Genomic DNA, 19,999 nt, shown 5'->3' with positions numbered 1-19,999 from the left:
AAGTTAGTGCAGTTATTTTGGAAAGTGGACTGAACCTTTCTTAAAAAGCCAAAAAGTAGAAATTCCATACAATCCAGCAGTCCTACTTCTGGTGTCTGAAGAACATGAAATCATCATCTCAAAAAATTATACACTTCTCAATGTTTACCATGGCATTATTACAATCGCCGAGATACGGAAGCAAGTTAAGTGCCTACTGATAGATTACTGAGTAAAGATGATGTGGCTTATAAGTAGAATGGAATTCTATTTAGCTATAAGGCTGGGAAAGATGAAATTTTGCCATTTGCAGCAAAGCATAAGGATATTGAAGGGATTATGCAAAGTTATCAAGAACGATAAAAACAAATATTAGATATCTCACATATATGGGGGATATAAGGAAGAAAGCAGATGTACAGACAAAATAAAATAAAAATAATGTAGTGTAAACTGATAATTAAACTGAGGTTACTAGAGGCGAAGAGGGTAAGGGGTAGGGAGAAGGGAATTTTGTTTTTGCTGATTATTTTTTCAATAGTAAACAGAATTTTAATGCAGTTTAAAAATTAACAATAACACAATAAATACACATTGAAGACATGAAGGACAGCAGCCTATCTGACATTTAATGTCTTTCTGACATTAAAATGTTACATTAGATGCTCTTTTAAATGGGCACTATTTTGGTTATGTGCATACTAGTTCTTTTATTTTGCTAGCTTCATGGGATTTAGTAGAGGGGGAATAACTATGTGAAGGGGGGGTGAAAATCTCTAGAAATGTGTTCTTTTAGGAGAACTCAACTTGTACAAATGGAGGACTTTGGCAACATGAACAGTTATCATTACACAGAGTCTCATATTTGGGAATCCTTAAAATATAGTCCCAGAATAGAATATAAACATTTTATAGTAATGTTACACACAAGAAGATGCCTGTTAAGGAAGCAGAAGTATTTGTGGCTTCAAATTTAAGGGCATTTGATGTGGTATATATCTCAGGGTTTTTTCTCATTGAAGTTATGTACCTGATCATTGTGCATCACTATGAAGGTGGCTATAACAGGGATTAGAAAATGAGACATCTTTACTTTAAAGTATGATCGTCACAGCAGAAATCTTCCTTCTTTTTGAATCCATAACAATGGCAGCTGTGGTCACTTGGTTATTCCACAGAGAGGTGTATTGGGCCAACCCTAGAGGTTAACTTTGTCAAATTTAATTTGGCAAATAAATGAGAAATGATACTGTGTAGCTTCTGAGATTGGGTCCCAGAAGCTTTCAAGCTTTCACTTGTATTTCTCAGAACTGTGCTGGAGGAAACTAGCCGCATGTAAGTCCATCTGCCCTAAGGCTCCAGTTTGTGAGATTATCCAACCTGGTCAGCAGGCTGTCTGGAAAGAAGCTAATCAGTGCTCAAGTGTTCCATCACATTGGTCTGGGTACAGACCCAAGAGAAAACAGCCTTCAAGAGACTCTTGTCTGGGCCACCATCTAACTGCAGCTGAATGAGGGACCCTGACTGAGAGCCACTGAGTCTGTCTCTAGACCTGTGAGAGGTAATATATTGTTGTTTGAAGTCATTTCATTCTGGAATGGTGTGTGATGCAGCAATAACCAGAACAGTAACTTAAATGTACACAAGCTGGCTTCTCTTTGGAACTTTTTACTGTTTGCCCCATTTGATAACACAAATCCTTTAAGGCAGAAACATTTAATTCCCTTCTCCTTTGTTGAATATTAAATGTCTGTGCAATTCCATTAATGCTAAACTTAAATATGGCTATCTCCATGCTAGGGAGTGAAGACTTAATTTGTCTTTCTGACATTAAAATGTTACATTAGATGCTCTTTTAAATGGGCAGTATTTTGGTTATGTGCATACTAGTTCTTTTATTTTGCTAGCTTTATTTTGGAATTACCAAGTTGATTGCTTTAATATAATTAATTTCCACATTGCTACTATCCTTTACATACTACTGAAGATACCATATTTCAATAATGTTTATGGTAAGGCAGGGAAAAGAGTAAACTGTTAGGATCTAGCAGGAAAGGAACTTATGTTGCCTAAATAGGATGCATTAACAGTAATATTTTATATTGTTCAGGAAAGTAAATGCCATTGGTTCTGCTGTACTGTCCATATGAGATTAATCTGCGGTATGATAACTGTTAAGAGAGAAGTCATATTTAACTTTTATCCCCAAGAACTCTGGACAATCAATGTGTAAATATTAAGTACCAGCCTAAAGCAAAACAAAATCTGTCATAGGTTCTGCAAAGAAACTCAAATAAAATATTACCAATTTACAATAATCAGTGGCAAAACCTTTCAGTTGATAGGACAGGACAGAAAGTGCCAAAGGAATGTGAATAGGGCCTCCCTGGTGGTGCAGGGGTTAAAGATAGCGCTGTCAAGCTACTGCTAGGGCTGCCAGGAAGCAACCCACATGGCACAGCAGACCTCTCCCATCTGGCCCACTGCTCCCCTCAGCAGTGTATTTCGGTGGATCTGCCTGATCTGCTCCCCACTCTCCCTGGTGAATCCTCTTACCCCCACTCCCGCACCTCTGGCTTACACCCTAGTCTTGTATGCATAAATAAATAAATCTTTGAAAAAAAATGCATATGATTAGACAATTATTAAATATATGTACATCACATATATTTAAGAGCAGGAAATAAAATCTAAGTTGAATTTTATATAAGTCTTTATTTACAACTTGTTTAACAACTGTACACTTTTTGCAGCCTTGAAAACATTTTTGTACTTGAATGGGAAAATATAGTTTGACCAAATCTTAATTTTATTCTTCATATACATATACATATATTATATGCATACATATAAACAAATACATATAATACCATAACAAGTTGGCAGTCGTAAAATGAATTAGTGATATCAAAAGGAAATACAAGATTTCAAAACAATCAAAAACCTGTCTTCTGGTGTTTTCTTGGACTATGTTTTTATGATTTTAGTGAAAATTTCTTACTGAGGCTGTCTAATAAGTAACTCACCTCAGAAAAACAATGAGAAAATTCACCAATCTAACACATATAGCAGTTGGACCGTTAATTCAGTAAACAGGTGGAAAAAAGCTTGTATGCCATTATGTACAATGTTGCTAAATCTGTATTGATTCCATTTGTAAAGTGAGAAATTTAGTCTTAAGTGGATTTCATTTACATATTATAATGATAAAGAATAAAATTGTGAAACTATAAATTCAATAGACAACCAGAAATAAGAACATACTTAGCAATATCCTTTTTGCAAGGTTAAAATGAAGGTAGATAACTACAAAGTCAAATACGAACTGACAACAATTCACAGAACAATCAATAATACTTAAGACATGAGTATAAGGCTTTAGAGCTGGGACTGTATAATCAATACAACTCCAACTCCAATGTACTAAGGTGTTTTCCAGCTCATCTGAAAAGTTTAAAAAAATACCATAGGAAAAAAAAAAGCCTCTTTCAATCCCCAAATCTTTGATGGAATTAGTCAAAATAAGGCAAACCATTAAATTATTAAACATGCTTGGATTTTGCTATTCATTACACAACCTAAAAATTGGGTGTTCTAAATGGTGGGGCAATTGTCAGCACATGAAAACTGCAAAACAAAATCAACCTAGAAATTATTCTTTTAGAAGACAAAGCATTCTGATTTATATATAACCTGCAAACAGCAAAGTTAGTGACAGCAATGACATTTTAGTGCGTCTGAATTTTAAATAACTAAGGCTATTAAAAATATTAAAAGACTCCAAATCATTGATTGGCATTTGTGTATAGTCATTTTCTGTATTTATACCAAAATGCTATTTTCTTATTTCAAGCACAGTGAAAATTTCCCTTAAATAATAGTCTTCTTCTAGACCACATATAAAATAGGGCACCAACAAAATAATATAAATCATAATCATTAAGACATGCATCTTGAATGACAACAAGAATTTCATCATAATTTGTGTGGAATTTGAAACAACTGGATCAAGTCTGTTTGATTTAAAAAGTTTAAAGAGGAAGAGGACAGCATCATGACTTCCAAAAAGGACACTTTTATCAAGTACCAAGCTGATTCAAAGAATTATGATTCATCCCTTATTTTCATTAATAAATTCAATGATACAAAGGTATAGATCATTTTAGTTAAGCACTTTAGCAACAGGCCATGTAAATTAACAAATATTAAAAAATGTTTTATTAACTAAATCACTGGAATAAACTGCTTCATACATGAAACTTGATATAGAATCCAAGTTATTAAGAGCAGGAAACTGAAGAAAACCAAATACATTATTTGGATCTTGATGTACGTTTATGGTAGAAGATAATCAAATGAAATTTTATGGAGAAATTTTTAAATGGAGAAATAAAATTGTGGCAAATTTTATTATTATATAGATTTAAAAGCAATAGAATGTTTATAAACTTTCATTTTAAAATAAATTTAACATTCATCAGTTTCTGTTGCTAAATTTTAGACAATTATGTCTTCTCAATTTTAAAAGACTACATAAAAGGAAAAAAACCAAAGATACTAAGTTACGATTTATGAAATGAGAATCTATTTAAAAAAATATGTTGAAAATTAAATTCAAAGAATAGGGTTTTGATTTTTCCAAGGTCTTTAAGGAAAAAATAGCTTTCTTCAACCATGGTGTTAAGACCCAAGAGTTACATATTAATCAAATGCCTTACTTTCTTCTCGGGCATTATAGTACTGTCAAAAGCATTTTCTGTGATGATTATAATGTTCTATTTCTGTGCTGTCCTATGTGGTAACCACTGCCTCTCTGTGACTACTGAGAACTTAAATTGAAGATAAAGTGACCAGGGAACTGAATTTGAAATTTCATTTAAATTGCCACATGTGGCTAGCGGCTATGGAATTGGGTAATTCAGGTCAAGAATCTACTCTTACTAAGCCAAGGGATAATGGACATTTACAAGGAGATTTATCCATTCAACAACAAATTAGTAGGTATTTAAAACATTATATTTTGTGTGTGTTAGTCTGTGTATGAGTATGTTTCCTTTTTTAATCTTGGGAGGACAAAAACAACTCTTCCCTCAAAGGTCGGAGTCTAAACTTAGCTGTATTTGTACTTGAGAAAATGGTCAAATTCTTATAGCATAACTTTTATAGTAGAAGTAGGAATATTTCTATAGTATTCTGCCATTTTTACTGTGTATTTTCCATCACTGCACTCCTGTCTTTGGGTATATGCAATGATGAAAAAACTATTAAGGACAGGTCGTAGATTTGTATTTTAGGAGACAGGCAAATCAACGATAAGAACATCTGATTAACCAGAAGGTTGTTCAGTTTTTATGAATACAACTCAAGGAAACAAGTTTCTAAAGTGTTTGCATTTGAGAGAACTTGGCTTCATAAATATTAAAAAGTTTTACTAATGTGAAATACAAACTGTAAATATTGCCCAGTGGCCCCAACCCAGTGTCTGATAGAATTTTAGACTTAAAACTTAAGCTCTTACTTTAAAAAATTCAGGAAGAATACAAAATTCATTCATTTTGGTGGTATTTTATGTTTTTCTTAAGGAGTGCTCCAAAATAAGGAAAAGAATGCTAGTGGAAAAGATATTAGTAAGAAATGCCACAGAAAGGTAGAGGGGAAATAATATTAGTAAAGTGCTGTGAATCTTCAGTAAAGTATAAATAATGCATAGTGATTAGAAACAATAGTAAATAATACCAATATATTTGTTTTAATAGTAACATATATAAAACACACACTAAAATGTATGTAATCACTACCTGTAGGTTGACAAATACACTAAGAATAAACACAAATCCCTTTTATTAATTTTATAATACAATTACTACACTATTTTTACTTCATCAATTCAGAGATCTCCAAAGTGATAATGCCTGCTTAGAAGTCTCACCCATAAAATAAAGCCTCAGCATGCTTTGGTAGTTTTTTTCTTCTTACTTTGAGATTGCTCTTCTCATATTTAATTCTCCCTTTAAGCTCTGAGTAAATATAATTTGATATTTGTTAGCCCTGTGGACCTAAAATTTTGAGGCTAAGGATACCTTCTTTGATGAGTTCACCCTCAGACTGAAAGCATCTAAATCAGGGCCTGGCAGTAATGTCTTAGGTACATAAAGGCTCTTTTTGAATGTTTTTTTTTTTTTTTAAGTCCATTCTTGCTTCCATTTTAAACAAAATTTTGTGTTGAGTTACTATGTGTTATTAAGGTGAACAGAAAATTGGGCCTATGGTTTCTAAATCAGATAAAGTAGTACATCCAGAAAACTAATACTGTTGGCCTAGTGAATGCCCACTGAAGGGAAGGACAATTAAAACATAAATTATGTGTTTGTTTAGTGTTTGTCCTGAATGATCATGTAACAGACAAAATTTTGTTTAATCTACTGATTTAGGAATGCTTGTTAAGATAGATTGAGCTTGAATTGTATTAACAGTTCTATCTATCTGAATATTTATTTCTGAGTATTTATAATTAGGTCATTTCTTATCCTGATAATCCATCCTACTCTCTAGGAATGGATTTGCTTTAACAGGCTTCTGCTACTTTCTCAGATTTCTACGCTCATTTATATATGACATACAAATCTAGTCAGTAAATAAAAAACACAAAAACAGTGAAATTAGACAACACATAATTGCTGATATGTAAGTACCAGGAAACATTACCCTTCAAAATTGCAAAAACTCATATACTTGCTGCAATTAGGTTCATATGTCCTGTTCTCTAATAAGCTAATGTCCCTTCTCTGTCATTTTCAGTGCAATTAAAAGAATCCTAAGTATACTCATGTTTCAAGATAATAGAAACATTATGTTTTAAAAATTTTTATATTCATGATGATAATACATGTGAACTGGATTTAATAAAAGGCTATTTGAAAACAAAATGATCAGTATATACCTCCCAAGAACATAGGCAGGTATGTCATCACATTTGTTGGTCCTTCATTTTATAAAAAGGAAGCTAAATATTAATACTTTCAGAATTTTGGGGGGTTTGGAGAGGTACAGATCAGCTGTATCAGCAGCAAATTATTTCATTATTTTTAGGCTTCTGAGAACTGAACAAAACTTTAGAACAAAATTATTGTGCTGAAATTAGGCAAAAAATATTTTCCAAATTTCAATAAAAGGAACATCTACCAATTATTATTTAAATATGCTTTATAGAAAGTAAAAAACTGGACGACACATAAATTGAGAATACCTTTCCTTATATAAAAACTTGATGATATATTTGAATCATTTATAGTTTCAAAGAATAAGCTTTCAAATGCTTTCTAAATGTAATGCAACTGGGTTTTACAGCTATCAAAATAAACTGCCATTCTGGCAGTTGGGTCTACAGGAAAGGATATTATCTTTATTGAATAGAAACCCTTTTAACTTATAAAAAGGGAAAAATAAAAGATATACTAAAATAATTTTTTGAATATTTTAATATCCCATTTTATTTTGTGCAGTATACTCTTTCATGCTACTTTAGGGTATCTCTGGGCCTTCACTGTTAAGGACAATGCTACATCAATTGGCAGTCTCTTCTATGCAGAGTTCCTTCATAAGGATAGAAAATCAAAATTTTTTTCTAAATATAGGCAACAAAAACAATTTTATCTCAACTGTTGTTATTTTGCCCTTAACAAAAGCAAGATGCCAAGCACTTTCATCTCACTTTAGGAGCAAAGTTCTTATCCCTGTGGCTATAAACTAGCTAGGTTTACACTAGCCGTGGGTTCTTGATGTTTTCTCAGATACATCTCACATTGTTCCAACTGGGGATAATTATAATAATCCTGGAACCTGAGATCTGGACAATCAGAGATTAAATGCACAGAGTGAACAAAACTTAAAAAATCATCAAGATAACTCTTATATTGGGATATTTTCAAGTTTTTTAGCATGGTGCTACCTTGAAAGGATTGAAAGCTGCTTTGAGAATAGACACAAATGAGTATTTTATATCATTAGTTAATTATAATAAACAAAGCTATTGTAGAGGAGATGTGAGTAAAGTAGTTCATAAATAAAATCTGCCTCCTTTCAATCTAACTCCTCTTCACTTTGTCAGTTACTCCAGTCTATTTGTGCAGCACTAATTTTTCATGCTTTTGTGAGGAATAATGAAATATACAGGCTGATGTTTCTGACTGGGTAACATTCAGCCTAATTCTGTACTACTGAATTTTTATTATATAAATAAAATAATAAAATCTCAACAAAATGAGAGGACAATATTATCCTTATTATAATCTAAAACCCATGAAGCCAATTTTTCCCAGGCTATGGTTATCTAACAGAAATAATTCAATCTGGATCAATTTTGGATTGTGGGTCCTTTATTTAGGGACTTCTTTTTCTTAGTTTTTATCAAGTTAAGTAGAGAATTGATAAAAAGATATGATCAAGTTTTTGAATGTTCTGTTAAGATACTCACAATTGCATTGTTCTTATTTTATTTATGGTAAACTACTATATTTGCTGTCTTCTTTTCCCCATTTCAAACTTCTTAAACATATACTGCAGAACATAAATGCTATGCTTTAATATTTTTTTAGCTGTTTACTTTGTATTGTCTTACCCTGGTTAGAAGGGAAATAGACAGTTAGCTTTTTTGTTTATAAGAATCCAGACACTGGGGTGATGGCTCACCTCGACCTAACTCGAATTTAACACTGTACTTACTCCATTGCTGATGCCAGGATTAGCTCCACTGTTTAAGAGAACTGTGGCTTCATGAAGCTACTGTGTACAAGGAATTTATGAAAATACAGCACAAGGATATTATCTTTATCATAAACCTCCCGAGAAATTATTAATCTTTGCTGGAGAAATAAAATTTCATAAATCCTGTCCAAATGTGGACAAGGGAAACAGTTGTCATTGTTTCAGCTAAATTTTATTCCTGGTTAAAAAAAAAATCATAGTGTTCAGGGATACAATTTTTTCTATGTAATGAAAATAATATACTGAACTTTAAAGGTATAAGAAAAGAGAATGGAGATTATGAATGTAAACACTAAAATAAGGGCACGCAACAGATGCTAAAGAAGAATCAGAAGCAAACCTTCCAAAAGCCTGGTGCCTTTCCAACCCACTTAGGGAAATGTGTCTAAATAGATGGGTGGGTAGGAGACCAGAACTGGAGTGGTAACCAGAGAACTAAACTTAAAACCACTCATCTCATGGGTTATAATCCATTTAATGAGTGGTTCATAAATTCTGAGTTTCATCTATTTTATTCTGTGGGTATAACTCCCCAACAATTTTACCTTTACCAAAGTTAGTGTTCATGCCCTGTTTTAAAATAGTTCAATCCTTACGCTATTTGTAAAATAAGGGGGTGGGAATAATAACTATCTTAAATAGTTTTTAATCTTCATTGTCAAGACTTTCCATGTTGATTAGGTCCGCTTAGCCTCCTAAAACCCCACAACACATTCTACTCACATGGTTTTCTCCATTATTACTAATTCTTCCTGCTTTGATTTTATCAGGTAGAAGCATTCACAGTGCACTCAGACTTCTCTGTATATAATGTAAAAAATTAGCACAATGCAGAGTCATTTATGTGTATATTCTAATACTTTTCTTCAAGTATGGTTTCTGAGGACAAATGAAAACTTTACTAATTTTTAGGTAAGTGTTCTTATAAAAAGGGTAGTAGGACTAAAATACTTGAATATAGTTTCTGATAATTCCTAATTTTAAGTTGTTTTAAAGTTACTCATTTGTATTTAATATAAGGAATTAAAAGAAATTTGAACTTTCAAATAGCAAGTACATGAAATAAAACCCTCATTTTAAGTGACCTATGTAAAAACAAAACCAAACAAAAACTGACCTATAATTTTAGTAATTTCTACTTTAAAAAATGGGTACTGGTGTTAAGAAAAAAGGTGGAGGGACACTTAAATAATATGAAACCATATGCTTAGACAATATGGAAAGTTAGGCAGAGGCATTTCATTTTCCAATGAATAATATTTTGCATTTATATAGCACCTAATATAGTCAAAGTGCTTTATGATCGTTACTTTACTTGACAGTCATTCATTAATATACATAAACATGGTTTACAATCTGTCAACAAATCTAAGCACTTTGAGGCAACCAAATACCCAAGAGATTCTATTCAGTAACAAATTCTTGGTCTAACACATAGAATTAGGAAAAAAATGTAAAAGAGATATGTCAGAACATCACATACAAGAAGTTACTTAACGATCTTAAAGACTAATATTAGGATGTTAACTGTTAGGAATTATTGGGAAATAGAAGGGATTATATTAAAGAAAAAGTAAAATAAGTAAGATGCAAGTCAACAAGGTAGTTGCCCAAAAGGTAAGAAGACTGTTACTTTTAAGTATGGGAAAGTAAATCTTTTATGTGACAGGCAACTGAAGTTATTAATGTCAGCCACATTGCTAGAATTTGATCAATTACAGTGATACTGCAAAACAATAAAAAAATTAATGCACTGCCTTATTTTTTCTTCTGTTAATTTCCCCTCAAAATAAACAATGCATTCACTTCTACCAGCAAACTAGCAGGAAATAATGAAATTCTATGTATTGATGATGTTAAAAAAGTCCAAATTTTCAGACAAATTTAATTTCCTATAAAACAATGTGAAAACTCATTTTTCCCCTCTAAGTAAGTCTATCAGGTGCCTCAGGTAAGATTTGATTAGCACCTCAGCCAATGTATTTGTCTTTGCAAAAAGTATACTTGCCAACCATTTTATATAGTAAATATGCAAGTTATTTGAAGTGCATTTGGAAAACAATTGAAAACACAGATTAATACATCATAAAAAGATTAATTTCCTTTAAACAAAGACATTCTTATAAAGCATGATAACACAGAGGCACAATAAAGAATATAAATTGTATACCAATTATTGGCAGAAAATCTAATTCATTACAAAGCCTACACCAATGGGGAAAGGACATTTTCATACAAAGAAAAGTACTACACTATCATACAACACTTTTAATTGGGCATTTAAAAATTTTTGGCACATTAAAAGGAACTGAAAAGACTACACAATAAATGATCAAGAATGAAAACATTATAGATAAGGGAGAGAAAAAGTCCTCAAGGAGAAACAACTAAATATTAACATAAAGTAGAGACAAAATAAAAGCTGGCTGAATTTCCTGAAATGTTATATGTAACAGAAGTATGCTTTGAATGCAGGGTGATTTGTTCTAATGGCAAGACTTGTCTACCTTGCTGTGGCTGGTTGGACATGGCCCGGGTATGATCTTCTTGCGCTGGTTGCCTGTCTTTGCCTAGCCAGAAATGACTGCCCTGAACCTGTACTAGCAAGCCTATCTTCAGCTGCCCTTTTGTGCAGAGTCATTCCCTATAACAGAAAAAAAAAGTAATCAACAAAAAACCAGTGGAACATTCTCATAAAAGAGAGTTTCATCATGCAGAATTTATTATACCGCAACATAAGGCACAATTTAGAATGTTAATACTGCTCATTACAGATTAAAATCTTGACATTTAGATCCAACCACTCCAAATCTTCCTTTGGAAAAATTAGTTAAATTTTCTGAATTTACAGTAACTGGAAATATATTTTGGCATATATTACACACTTCCCATTCAATCAAGTGTAGTGATTTTCCAAGAAAAAAGTGCAATTGATTGGTAGCAGTTGATTCAAGACATTTATTTGCAAAGGGAAAACACAAAAGCACTTGTTTCTTAATGTGGAACACCACACTACATGAAATACATACCACTACGCTGTTTTTCTTCACCTCAGGCAGACTTGCATTCTCAAACAAATTAAGAACACTTCCTGACATCCCACAACAGAGGGCCCAACTGAGGGCAAGGGGTCTTTCTTGAAGACTGGAGAAGGATGGCCTACTAGCTTATAGGTGAGAGGAACCTCAGTTGCAGGGCCCAGAGCACCTTAACTGGAGGGAAGACACCTGGGCTGGGGGAGGCACTAAAACAAGGACAAGTCTATAAGTAGATCAGGAAAAAGTGGTTCTGGTAATGATTTAATAATTCAGCCGAAGAACCCAGCCAGAGAAACACTGAGAATGATTAGGTACAGTAAAGTGTGTCGTTCTGACACATTTCCCCTTAGGTCTTACTAAGAAGAACTAAGAATAAGGCAAAAAAAATCTAGGGAAAAAAAAATAGCAAAGAAAGTACAACATTCTTCAAAATCCACTGCTTTTCATAGGTAGACAACCTTACTGAAACCCAGAAAGTTGCTAATTCATTTTCCCCTGCAATACTTTTAAGGCTTTTTTTTTGTTGTTGTTGGAAAATTCCATTTCAAAATCTTTAGTGGTTCAGGATCTAATACCATGAGCATTTTTCAAATCCCAAGAGAGAATTAAATCATCCTCATTATAACTACCTACTCCCAAAAGGCACTGGAATAGTCCCACAAAATAAAAGCTACTGCGTTTGTGTTTAGGTGTTATTGAAGTCTCTTTCCCCTATAATAAAGTGGTTCCAGTGAAAAATTAAAATGCCACTTATCTTTCTAACCTCTAGGAATAATAATGAGTTCAAAATGCAACAATCCTATTTATGGTGGTTCTTAGGTCTGCTTTTAGTTGTAAAGTTAGCATTAAGGTTTTGTTAGTGTGAGTTAAAATAGCAATTACTTTCAGATTCATTTGGTGGAATTACTTTTATAGTAAAAGGAGTATGATAATACATATTCATTGCACTTTGAAATAGCTTTTGAAGTGTTATTTTCTTACCATATTGTACCAGGCACTAACAATGTATTTCTCTTCCATTTCTCGTTGACTCTTCGTTTTCTCATATTCTTTCTAAAAAACAAGCACATATAAGGGTGAAAAACAATTCAATATCTATAAAATAACCATAATTAACTATCTAAATTCATAGGTACAATTCTTTATAGCAAGTTTCCTAGGAAAGAATCAAAAATCAAACATCATATAGTAAAGACAGCCACCTCTAATGAATGGAACAGTCGATCTCGTTCCTGGAGTTGATTTTTAAGAGCCTGTATTTCTGGTGCTGCTCCTTGATTCTGTTTAGGGTCTAAAGTACGGATAACCTGTGAAAAGTAATAATAGAAAAAAATTAAAAGCCTCAAACTTAAAAGAACATACAATTTATGGAAACAGTTCTTAAAAAGGATAATTTAAAATTTGAATATATGAAATAACATTCAATTGTTGCAAATTTTAATTATATAAAATGTGAAAGAATCAATTATAGAAGTAATTCTGGCTTAATATTAATAAATCATATCACTGTCTTTCCTTTTCCTTTTCTCGTATTCAGTTCAGTGAGCACTTTGCCTCTGACCAGACTTGTACTTGGAGGTCCAGATGGCTTACAAGTCTTTCATTGTGACCCCACTCCCTCTCCCCATGGCTTGGTGGAGGCATGGGCATGTGATGCAATTCTCTCTGGTCAACTAAAGGTCTTCTGGGAAGGGTCATTTTGGTTTTTAGTACCAGTACTTTTACTATCAAAAAAGGATGAAATCTGTAGGAAACTTGAAAGAAAAGAATAATAGAATCCTTTAATCCCGATTCACCAAATGCTCCACTGCTACATTGGAGTTCTACACACAGATATCCCCATGTACACACACAATAGACTATTTTAATATTCAGCAGTCCTTATAATATCAACCCTTAAGTATTTCAACATGCATCTCCTGATACTAAGGACAATCACATATAGTGACAATATCATTATCTACAAGAAAACAGACAATGCTATAAATCACCACTATTCAGTCCAAATCCACCTTTCTAGAGGTATCTCCAAAATGTCTTCTATAATCTCCTCTTTTGCCCCCAATCCAGAACTCAAAGATTAACACACTGAATTTGGCACTTAGGTCTCTTCAGGTTCCTTAAATTTGAACAGATTCTTGTGCTCCCCCACACTTCATTGACAATTTTTGTTTTTCATTAAGAGTGACTTTTATCCCAAATTCTGGCTTTATCTGATGACTTCCTAAAGGTACTCTTTAACTTGTTCCAATAATCTCATTTTCCTGGGAACCAACAGGGAGGTCTAATTTTCCTCTTGCTAGTTGTTCTCCTGATAACTCTGCATCAAAAGTCACTAGATACACACCATATCTTGGGACATCAGTAAAACATGATCAGAAAGTGGAGTGAGTTGCCCACAAATTCATACTTACACTTTTGGCTTTCTCTAAGTATTTTTTATATCGCTCTTCCATTTGTTTCATTTCCTCTTCTTTCTTCCGTAAAGCTTCTTGCAATTCTTCGATTTTTAAGGCTACAGATGAGACAGTAAAAAAAAAATATATTTTTAAAGATTATAGCAACTTTTAAAACCTTTTAACTGACAAAATAATAAATACATAAATAAAGTTTTCCTTATAAACAAAAACTTGAGTATGGAAATGTACAAAATAAAAAGTATCCATGGAGGAAGAAGCCATGGGATATGCATATAAGCCAATGTTCAGCTTTTTCTGATACATGATACAAGGTAGAGGTATTACACTAAATGAAAATGAAAAACATCACGCTGAATGAAAGAAGACAGACATAAAAGGATGAATATCATATGATTCCACTTATATGAGTTACTGAGAATAGTCAAAGTCACAGAGAAAGTAAGGCAGTGGCTATGATACGATGGGGAGGGAAGTGAGAGTGAGGAGTTACTGTTTATTGGTGCTGAGTTTCAGTTTGGGATGATGAAAAAGTTCTGGAGATGGACGGTGGTTGCACAACAATGTGGATGTACTTAATGCCGCTGCACTGTGTACTTAGAAATGAAAGTGGTCATTTGTATGTTAAGTATATTTTACTATAAAACACTACAAAAAAGGTATAAGTCTATGTCTTGCTCCCAACTCAACACCAAAAAAATGAATTCAAGTTACTTATATGTATAAATATTATTAGAGGAATTTAGCTAACTTTATATGGAACTACTTTATGAAAACAATTTCATAAAGTATTCATTCACATTCACAGTTGAGAGAAAAACAACTATAACCAGAAATTTTACAAATACTGTAAAAATGATTATATACATTTCCTATAAATAAGGCAAATTCTTTCATTGCTAGAATATGTAACAGGGCCTACTTCTAAAAAAACCAATTTTATTTAAATTCATTATCACTGTGATAACCAATTTAGAACTATGCTAATTAGGATAACTCACAGCTGTTGTTAAATCTTGGTTCGAGGTCTTCGATAATAGCTCTCTTCTTCTGCAATTCATTATTGGCTTCATGCAGCTTCTCCCTGTGAGAAAATATGTAACACTGTGTCACTGACTACAGTTTTGCATTTTTTCCACTTCAAATGAAAGAGCTAAGTTGTTTATTCTTAGAATTGCATAAAATACAAATGCTATGAAACAAAGATAAAAAGACTAATCCCAACATAAATTTAATATTTTTCTAAAATAATTAAAAATCAGAGATAAAACCTCAGCCTGAAATATCAGCAGTCATTTCTTTTACATAAACATGCACAAGAGGATAAACAAGCTTAATGATTTTTATTTTCTGTTCTAGGAATGGGATATTATAAAAATTAAAAACTTTGCAGAGGGTTTATAATGCATAATGCAAAATCTTATTGCAAAGAAAGTAAAAGTTCTAAAAAAGGGCCTCCCTGGTGGCGCAAGGGTTGTTAAGCCTCAGTACTATGAAGCTATCAGCAGCCACTGCATCCAAGAGTTTCGTCCCCAGCCATGGAGCTAACCCACATGGAGCAGCAAATCTCTCCTGTCTCACCAGCTTCTCCCCTCAGCAGTGTATTTCAGTAGATCTACTCGGTTCCCACTCTGTCTCTGGTAAATCCTCTCATCCCTCCCCACCCCTGTACCTCTGGCCTACACCCCAGCTCTTACATTCATGAATAAATAAAAAATAAATCTTTAACAAAAAAAAATTCCAAAAATAAGAAAGAACACTAGACACCGAAAATAAAGATTAAATCGATACATACAACCACATGGCTAGATTTTACAGAAATATGTTCAATAAAGGGAATTCAGACACTGAAGGATAATACTGCCTGATTCTATTTGAAGTCGAGAAGTATCAAACCTAATGAAAGGTGACAGAGGTCAGCTTTGGGGATGCAATCAATCAACAGAAGGAGGACTGAGGAATTTTGGTGGGTTGCTAGAACTATTCTGAGTTACTTATGTATGCAGGAAAACATTCATCAAGTTGTAGGCTTAGGAACTTAGATTTTGGGCACTTCACTGTATATAAATTACATTCCAATACAATGTATAAAAATGCATTAACTGAACATAATTTTTCCTCTGCTATTTACATAATTTGTGTATTTCTCCTAATATATTTATTTAGTATGGCATTCTGTAATATGCGGGGGAAATAAGGCTGGAAAAAATTGGAAAAGAAAAAAATGACTAAAGAGAAAGTAGATCCTTTTAATGTCTTATTTCTGGTCTTTTTATGCATAATATTTTAATGTATCTTTTTCCTTTTCAACAAATTCATTTCTGAAGGTATGCATACACACAAAATAAATTTACACAGTTTAAAGAATAAGAAAATCTAAGCCCATTGAGAAAATATGTCATGAAATTAACTATCCTAGAAAGTGCTATGTGTTTCTATCCCCTTTCCCGGAGGTAATGAAGACCCAGAATCTTACTCATTCTTGTGATTTTTGTAATGGATCTTTGTATGCATCCTAAAGAATAATATTGCTTAATTGTGCTCAATTTTTATTCAATACATTAATTATATTAAACACATTGTTCCATGACTTCAATTTTTTACTTAACATTATGTTCGTTAGCATCACATATGTTGATAGGTTAGCCCTCGTTTATACATTTTTACCACTATATAGTGTTCTACTGTTAGACTATACCACACATTATCATTTTATAGCTGGTGGTATTTGTACTATTTCTATCTTTCTGTGATTACAAACACATAAGTCTTCTCATACTATGTGGACAACAGCACCTCTAGGAACCTAGCGTAATTATAGGGGAGAGTGGTACCAGTGGGTCACAGAGTATGGACACACTCAAATTTACTAAGTAAGCTCTTACAACTGTAATGGATTAAAAACATCACTATTCAACATGTTTGGCAATACTTAGTATGACAGTTTCTGAAATTTTACCTATTTGATGTAAGATGGTGTTCACTTTAGTTGTAAACTTAGATGTGAATAATCATCTTTTGAGATGTCTATGGGCCCAATTGTGGGTTGAGAATTGTGACTCCCAAAAAAGATATGTTGCAGTACTAAGTCCCAGTAACTGTGAATGAGACATTATTTAGAAATATAGTGTTTGTAGATCTAATTAGAGTGGGCCTTAAATCCAGTAACTGGAATCTTTGTAAGGAAGCCATAATGAAAGAAGAAGGTCATTTGAATAGTGTGGAACAAAGTAGCTACGAGCCAAGGAGCATTAAGGGTTGCTCGCAGCCCAAGTTAGAAGAGATATAGGGAATAGATTATCCCTGAGAATCTTTGGGAAGAACCAGTTTTACAGTCTTAAGAACTATTGGAGAATAAATTTCTGTCTTTAGCTACCCTGCTGTTGTAATTTGTTGTGGCAATGACAGCAAGTGAATACAGGCTTCATTTTCATGAATAAATTAGTTTTAGTTAAGATTTTTTTTTTTTTTACCATGTATAAGATTGAACACATAGTAATAGTCAGTTTTGTGAAATACAGTATCCTACAGAGACCAAATTCAGGACTGAATTCCAGTTTGAGGTAAATGCACAATGGCTGTAGGAAACATTTTCTGTTCTTCTAATACATTAAAACTCTGCTCACTGTTAGACTTGTCAGCAAGGGTCAGTTAGTAGGTGTTATCTCACTTTTTCCACATTAAAAAAATGGATAGAGTGGGGCAAACTGTCAGACAACAGAATTTCTTTCCAATCACAGAAAAACAAGACAAAATGATCTCTGTAATACTAAGGATGTCTGGTTCACTACAGTGTAACACTATAATATTTTAACAGGCTAGCAATTCATGGTCACCCTATATTTCATATGCATTGAATATGTCCAACAGTTTGCTAGAAAGTGTTAGGAGAGATTAAAGTTGTTACTGGTTGCAAAAAAAAAAAATCCAAAACATTCCTCATATAGTCAACTCAGCTAAACATAAAGATGAAGATTTTTTTTTCATGAGAAAATATGTAATATTTAGAAGTTTCATCTTCTAGATTAAAGTCATGTTCAGATGTTTGCAATTCAAAGAAGTGTTCAAAAATCTGCTACTGACAAGCTGTGTAACACTTTTTTTTTTTTTTTGTATTTTATTTATTTATTTATTCATTCATTTATACAAGCACTGGGTACAGTCAGAAGGGCGGGAGGGTGAGAGAATTCACCAGAGCCAGAGCAGGGGGCAGAGCAGGCAGAAGGACCGAAGTACACTGCTGAGGGGAGCAGCGGGCGGCAGGAGAGGTCTGCGCACCATGTGGGACCCTCCTCCGGAGGCCCGGGAGCAGCCGGGGATCGAACCGGCGCTGCAGAGGCTGCGGGCGGCTTCGCAACCCAGTGCTCAACCGCTGCGCCACCGGGGAGGCCCCAAGCTGTGTAACACTTTTTAAAAATTTTATTTAAAAAGGAAGATTCAGCTGGTCATGCTTAAGAGCTGGCAAACTACAATCTATGGGTCAAATTCACCATGATGCTTGTTTTTGTATTTAGTTTTATTAGAACACAGTCACATCAGTCTATGTATAACTGATAGCTGCTTCCAAGTGACAATCACAGAGCTGACTGGTGTGACACAGACCCTGGCTTACAAGCCTAATTCTGTCGGGCATTTTATAGAAAAAAGTCCCTGATGCCTGATCTTGTGTCTCAAACTCCCATCGTGAAGATACAAAACCCTGGAATCCCATTTGAGAAAATAGTTCTAAATAAGTAATTGTTTTGCTTTGAGGGCCTTGAGTGGAGATGACTTTTTAGACACTATTAAAATATCTTGTTTGATTTTTTAAAAAAAAGATTTATTTATTTATTTATACAAGAACTGGGGTACCAGCCAGATGCATGGGAGGGTGAGAGGATTCACCAGAGTCAGAGCAGGGAACAGAACAGGCAGACTGATGAAATACACTGCTGAGGGGAGCAGTGGGCGAGACAGGCGAGGTCTGCTTCGCCATGTGGGACCCTCACTGGCTGGCCAGGATGGAACAGGTGCTGCAGAGGCTGCAGACAGCTTCACAGTGCGGCGCTCAACGGCCTGTGCCACCAGGGGAGACCCTAAAATATCTTAAGTTTGATTTCTTTAGGATTACCCATGCCATTGCCTAGAAACTCTGTAGCCACTTAACATAAAACACTTGTTTCACCAGGTAATATAAGAATGAAATTAATTTTTATACTTACAGATGTTCTTCCAGCTTCTTTTTTAGAAGAACAGACTGAAAATGGAAAATAAAAAATAGATTATTACATAATATTTTAGTTATTAAAAATTAATAGTAATAACTAATGGGGAGAGCATCCTCAATAAGTTCTCTAGTACAAAAGCTCAAACACACAATGTATCTGAGTTCATTTCTTTCATAAGGAAGAGTATCTAATCAGTAAAAAATACCCAAAAGCTGCATATTTGAATTTTCTATATATAGTCAAGGAAATGAATTAAAGTCATTTATGTATAGACCTGGACTCAAGAGGTAGGTAGAATGCTAATAAAAACAGACTTTCCTAAGACAATTTTTATCTACTATATTGTTTTCCTTGTATCATAATGAAATCGGGACTCATTTTCAATATATGCTTAACTTAGAGATTTTTGAGTATGCACAGCTTGTAAATAATTTATTTGATGATATGAGAATATGACAAATGTTATGTGTAAAGAATTTAATATGCTGAAGAATGCAGCTCTGAGCATTGAAAAAAAAGTCTCCTGAAAAGATCAGATTTGCTCTAAAATAAACATAAATAATAATGATATTCTATACAAGACAACTAGGTTTCA

At 33.5% G+C, this 19,999-nt stretch overlaps 1 protein-coding gene across 4 annotated transcripts in view; it reads right to left on the bottom strand.

The window, feature by feature from the left end:
* Positions 1-10,575: 10,575 nt before the first annotated feature.
* The window catches only part of HOOK3 (hook microtubule tethering protein 3), a 122,842-nt gene continuing 113,418 nt past the window's right edge, over positions 10,576-19,999 (bottom strand). For all 4 annotated transcript variants that reach the window (XM_054700941.1, XM_054700942.1, XM_037526172.2 and 1 more), the window contains 6 exons: positions 19,399-19,433; positions 15,199-15,281; positions 14,195-14,295; positions 12,983-13,087; positions 12,762-12,833; positions 10,576-11,386 (listed from right to left, as the gene is read on the bottom strand). In XM_054700941.1, the coding sequence (XP_054556916.1) occupies positions 11,246-11,386; positions 12,762-12,833; positions 12,983-13,087; positions 14,195-14,295; positions 15,199-15,281; positions 19,399-19,433 (537 nt within the window). In that variant the 3' untranslated portion in view covers positions 10,576-11,245. The remainder of the gene's footprint in view (positions 11,387-12,761; positions 12,834-12,982; positions 13,088-14,194; positions 14,296-15,198; positions 15,282-19,398; positions 19,434-19,999) is intronic.

This window comes from Talpa occidentalis, unplaced genomic scaffold, assembly GCF_014898055.3.
Source record: "Talpa occidentalis isolate TD23 unplaced genomic scaffold, MPIMG_talOcc4v2.1 talOcc4.4, whole genome shotgun sequence".
Lineage (NCBI taxonomy): Eukaryota > Metazoa > Chordata > Mammalia > Eulipotyphla > Talpidae > Talpa > Talpa occidentalis.
Note: the sequence above shows the minus strand (reverse complement) of the source record. Positions and strands in the feature narration are given on the sequence as shown.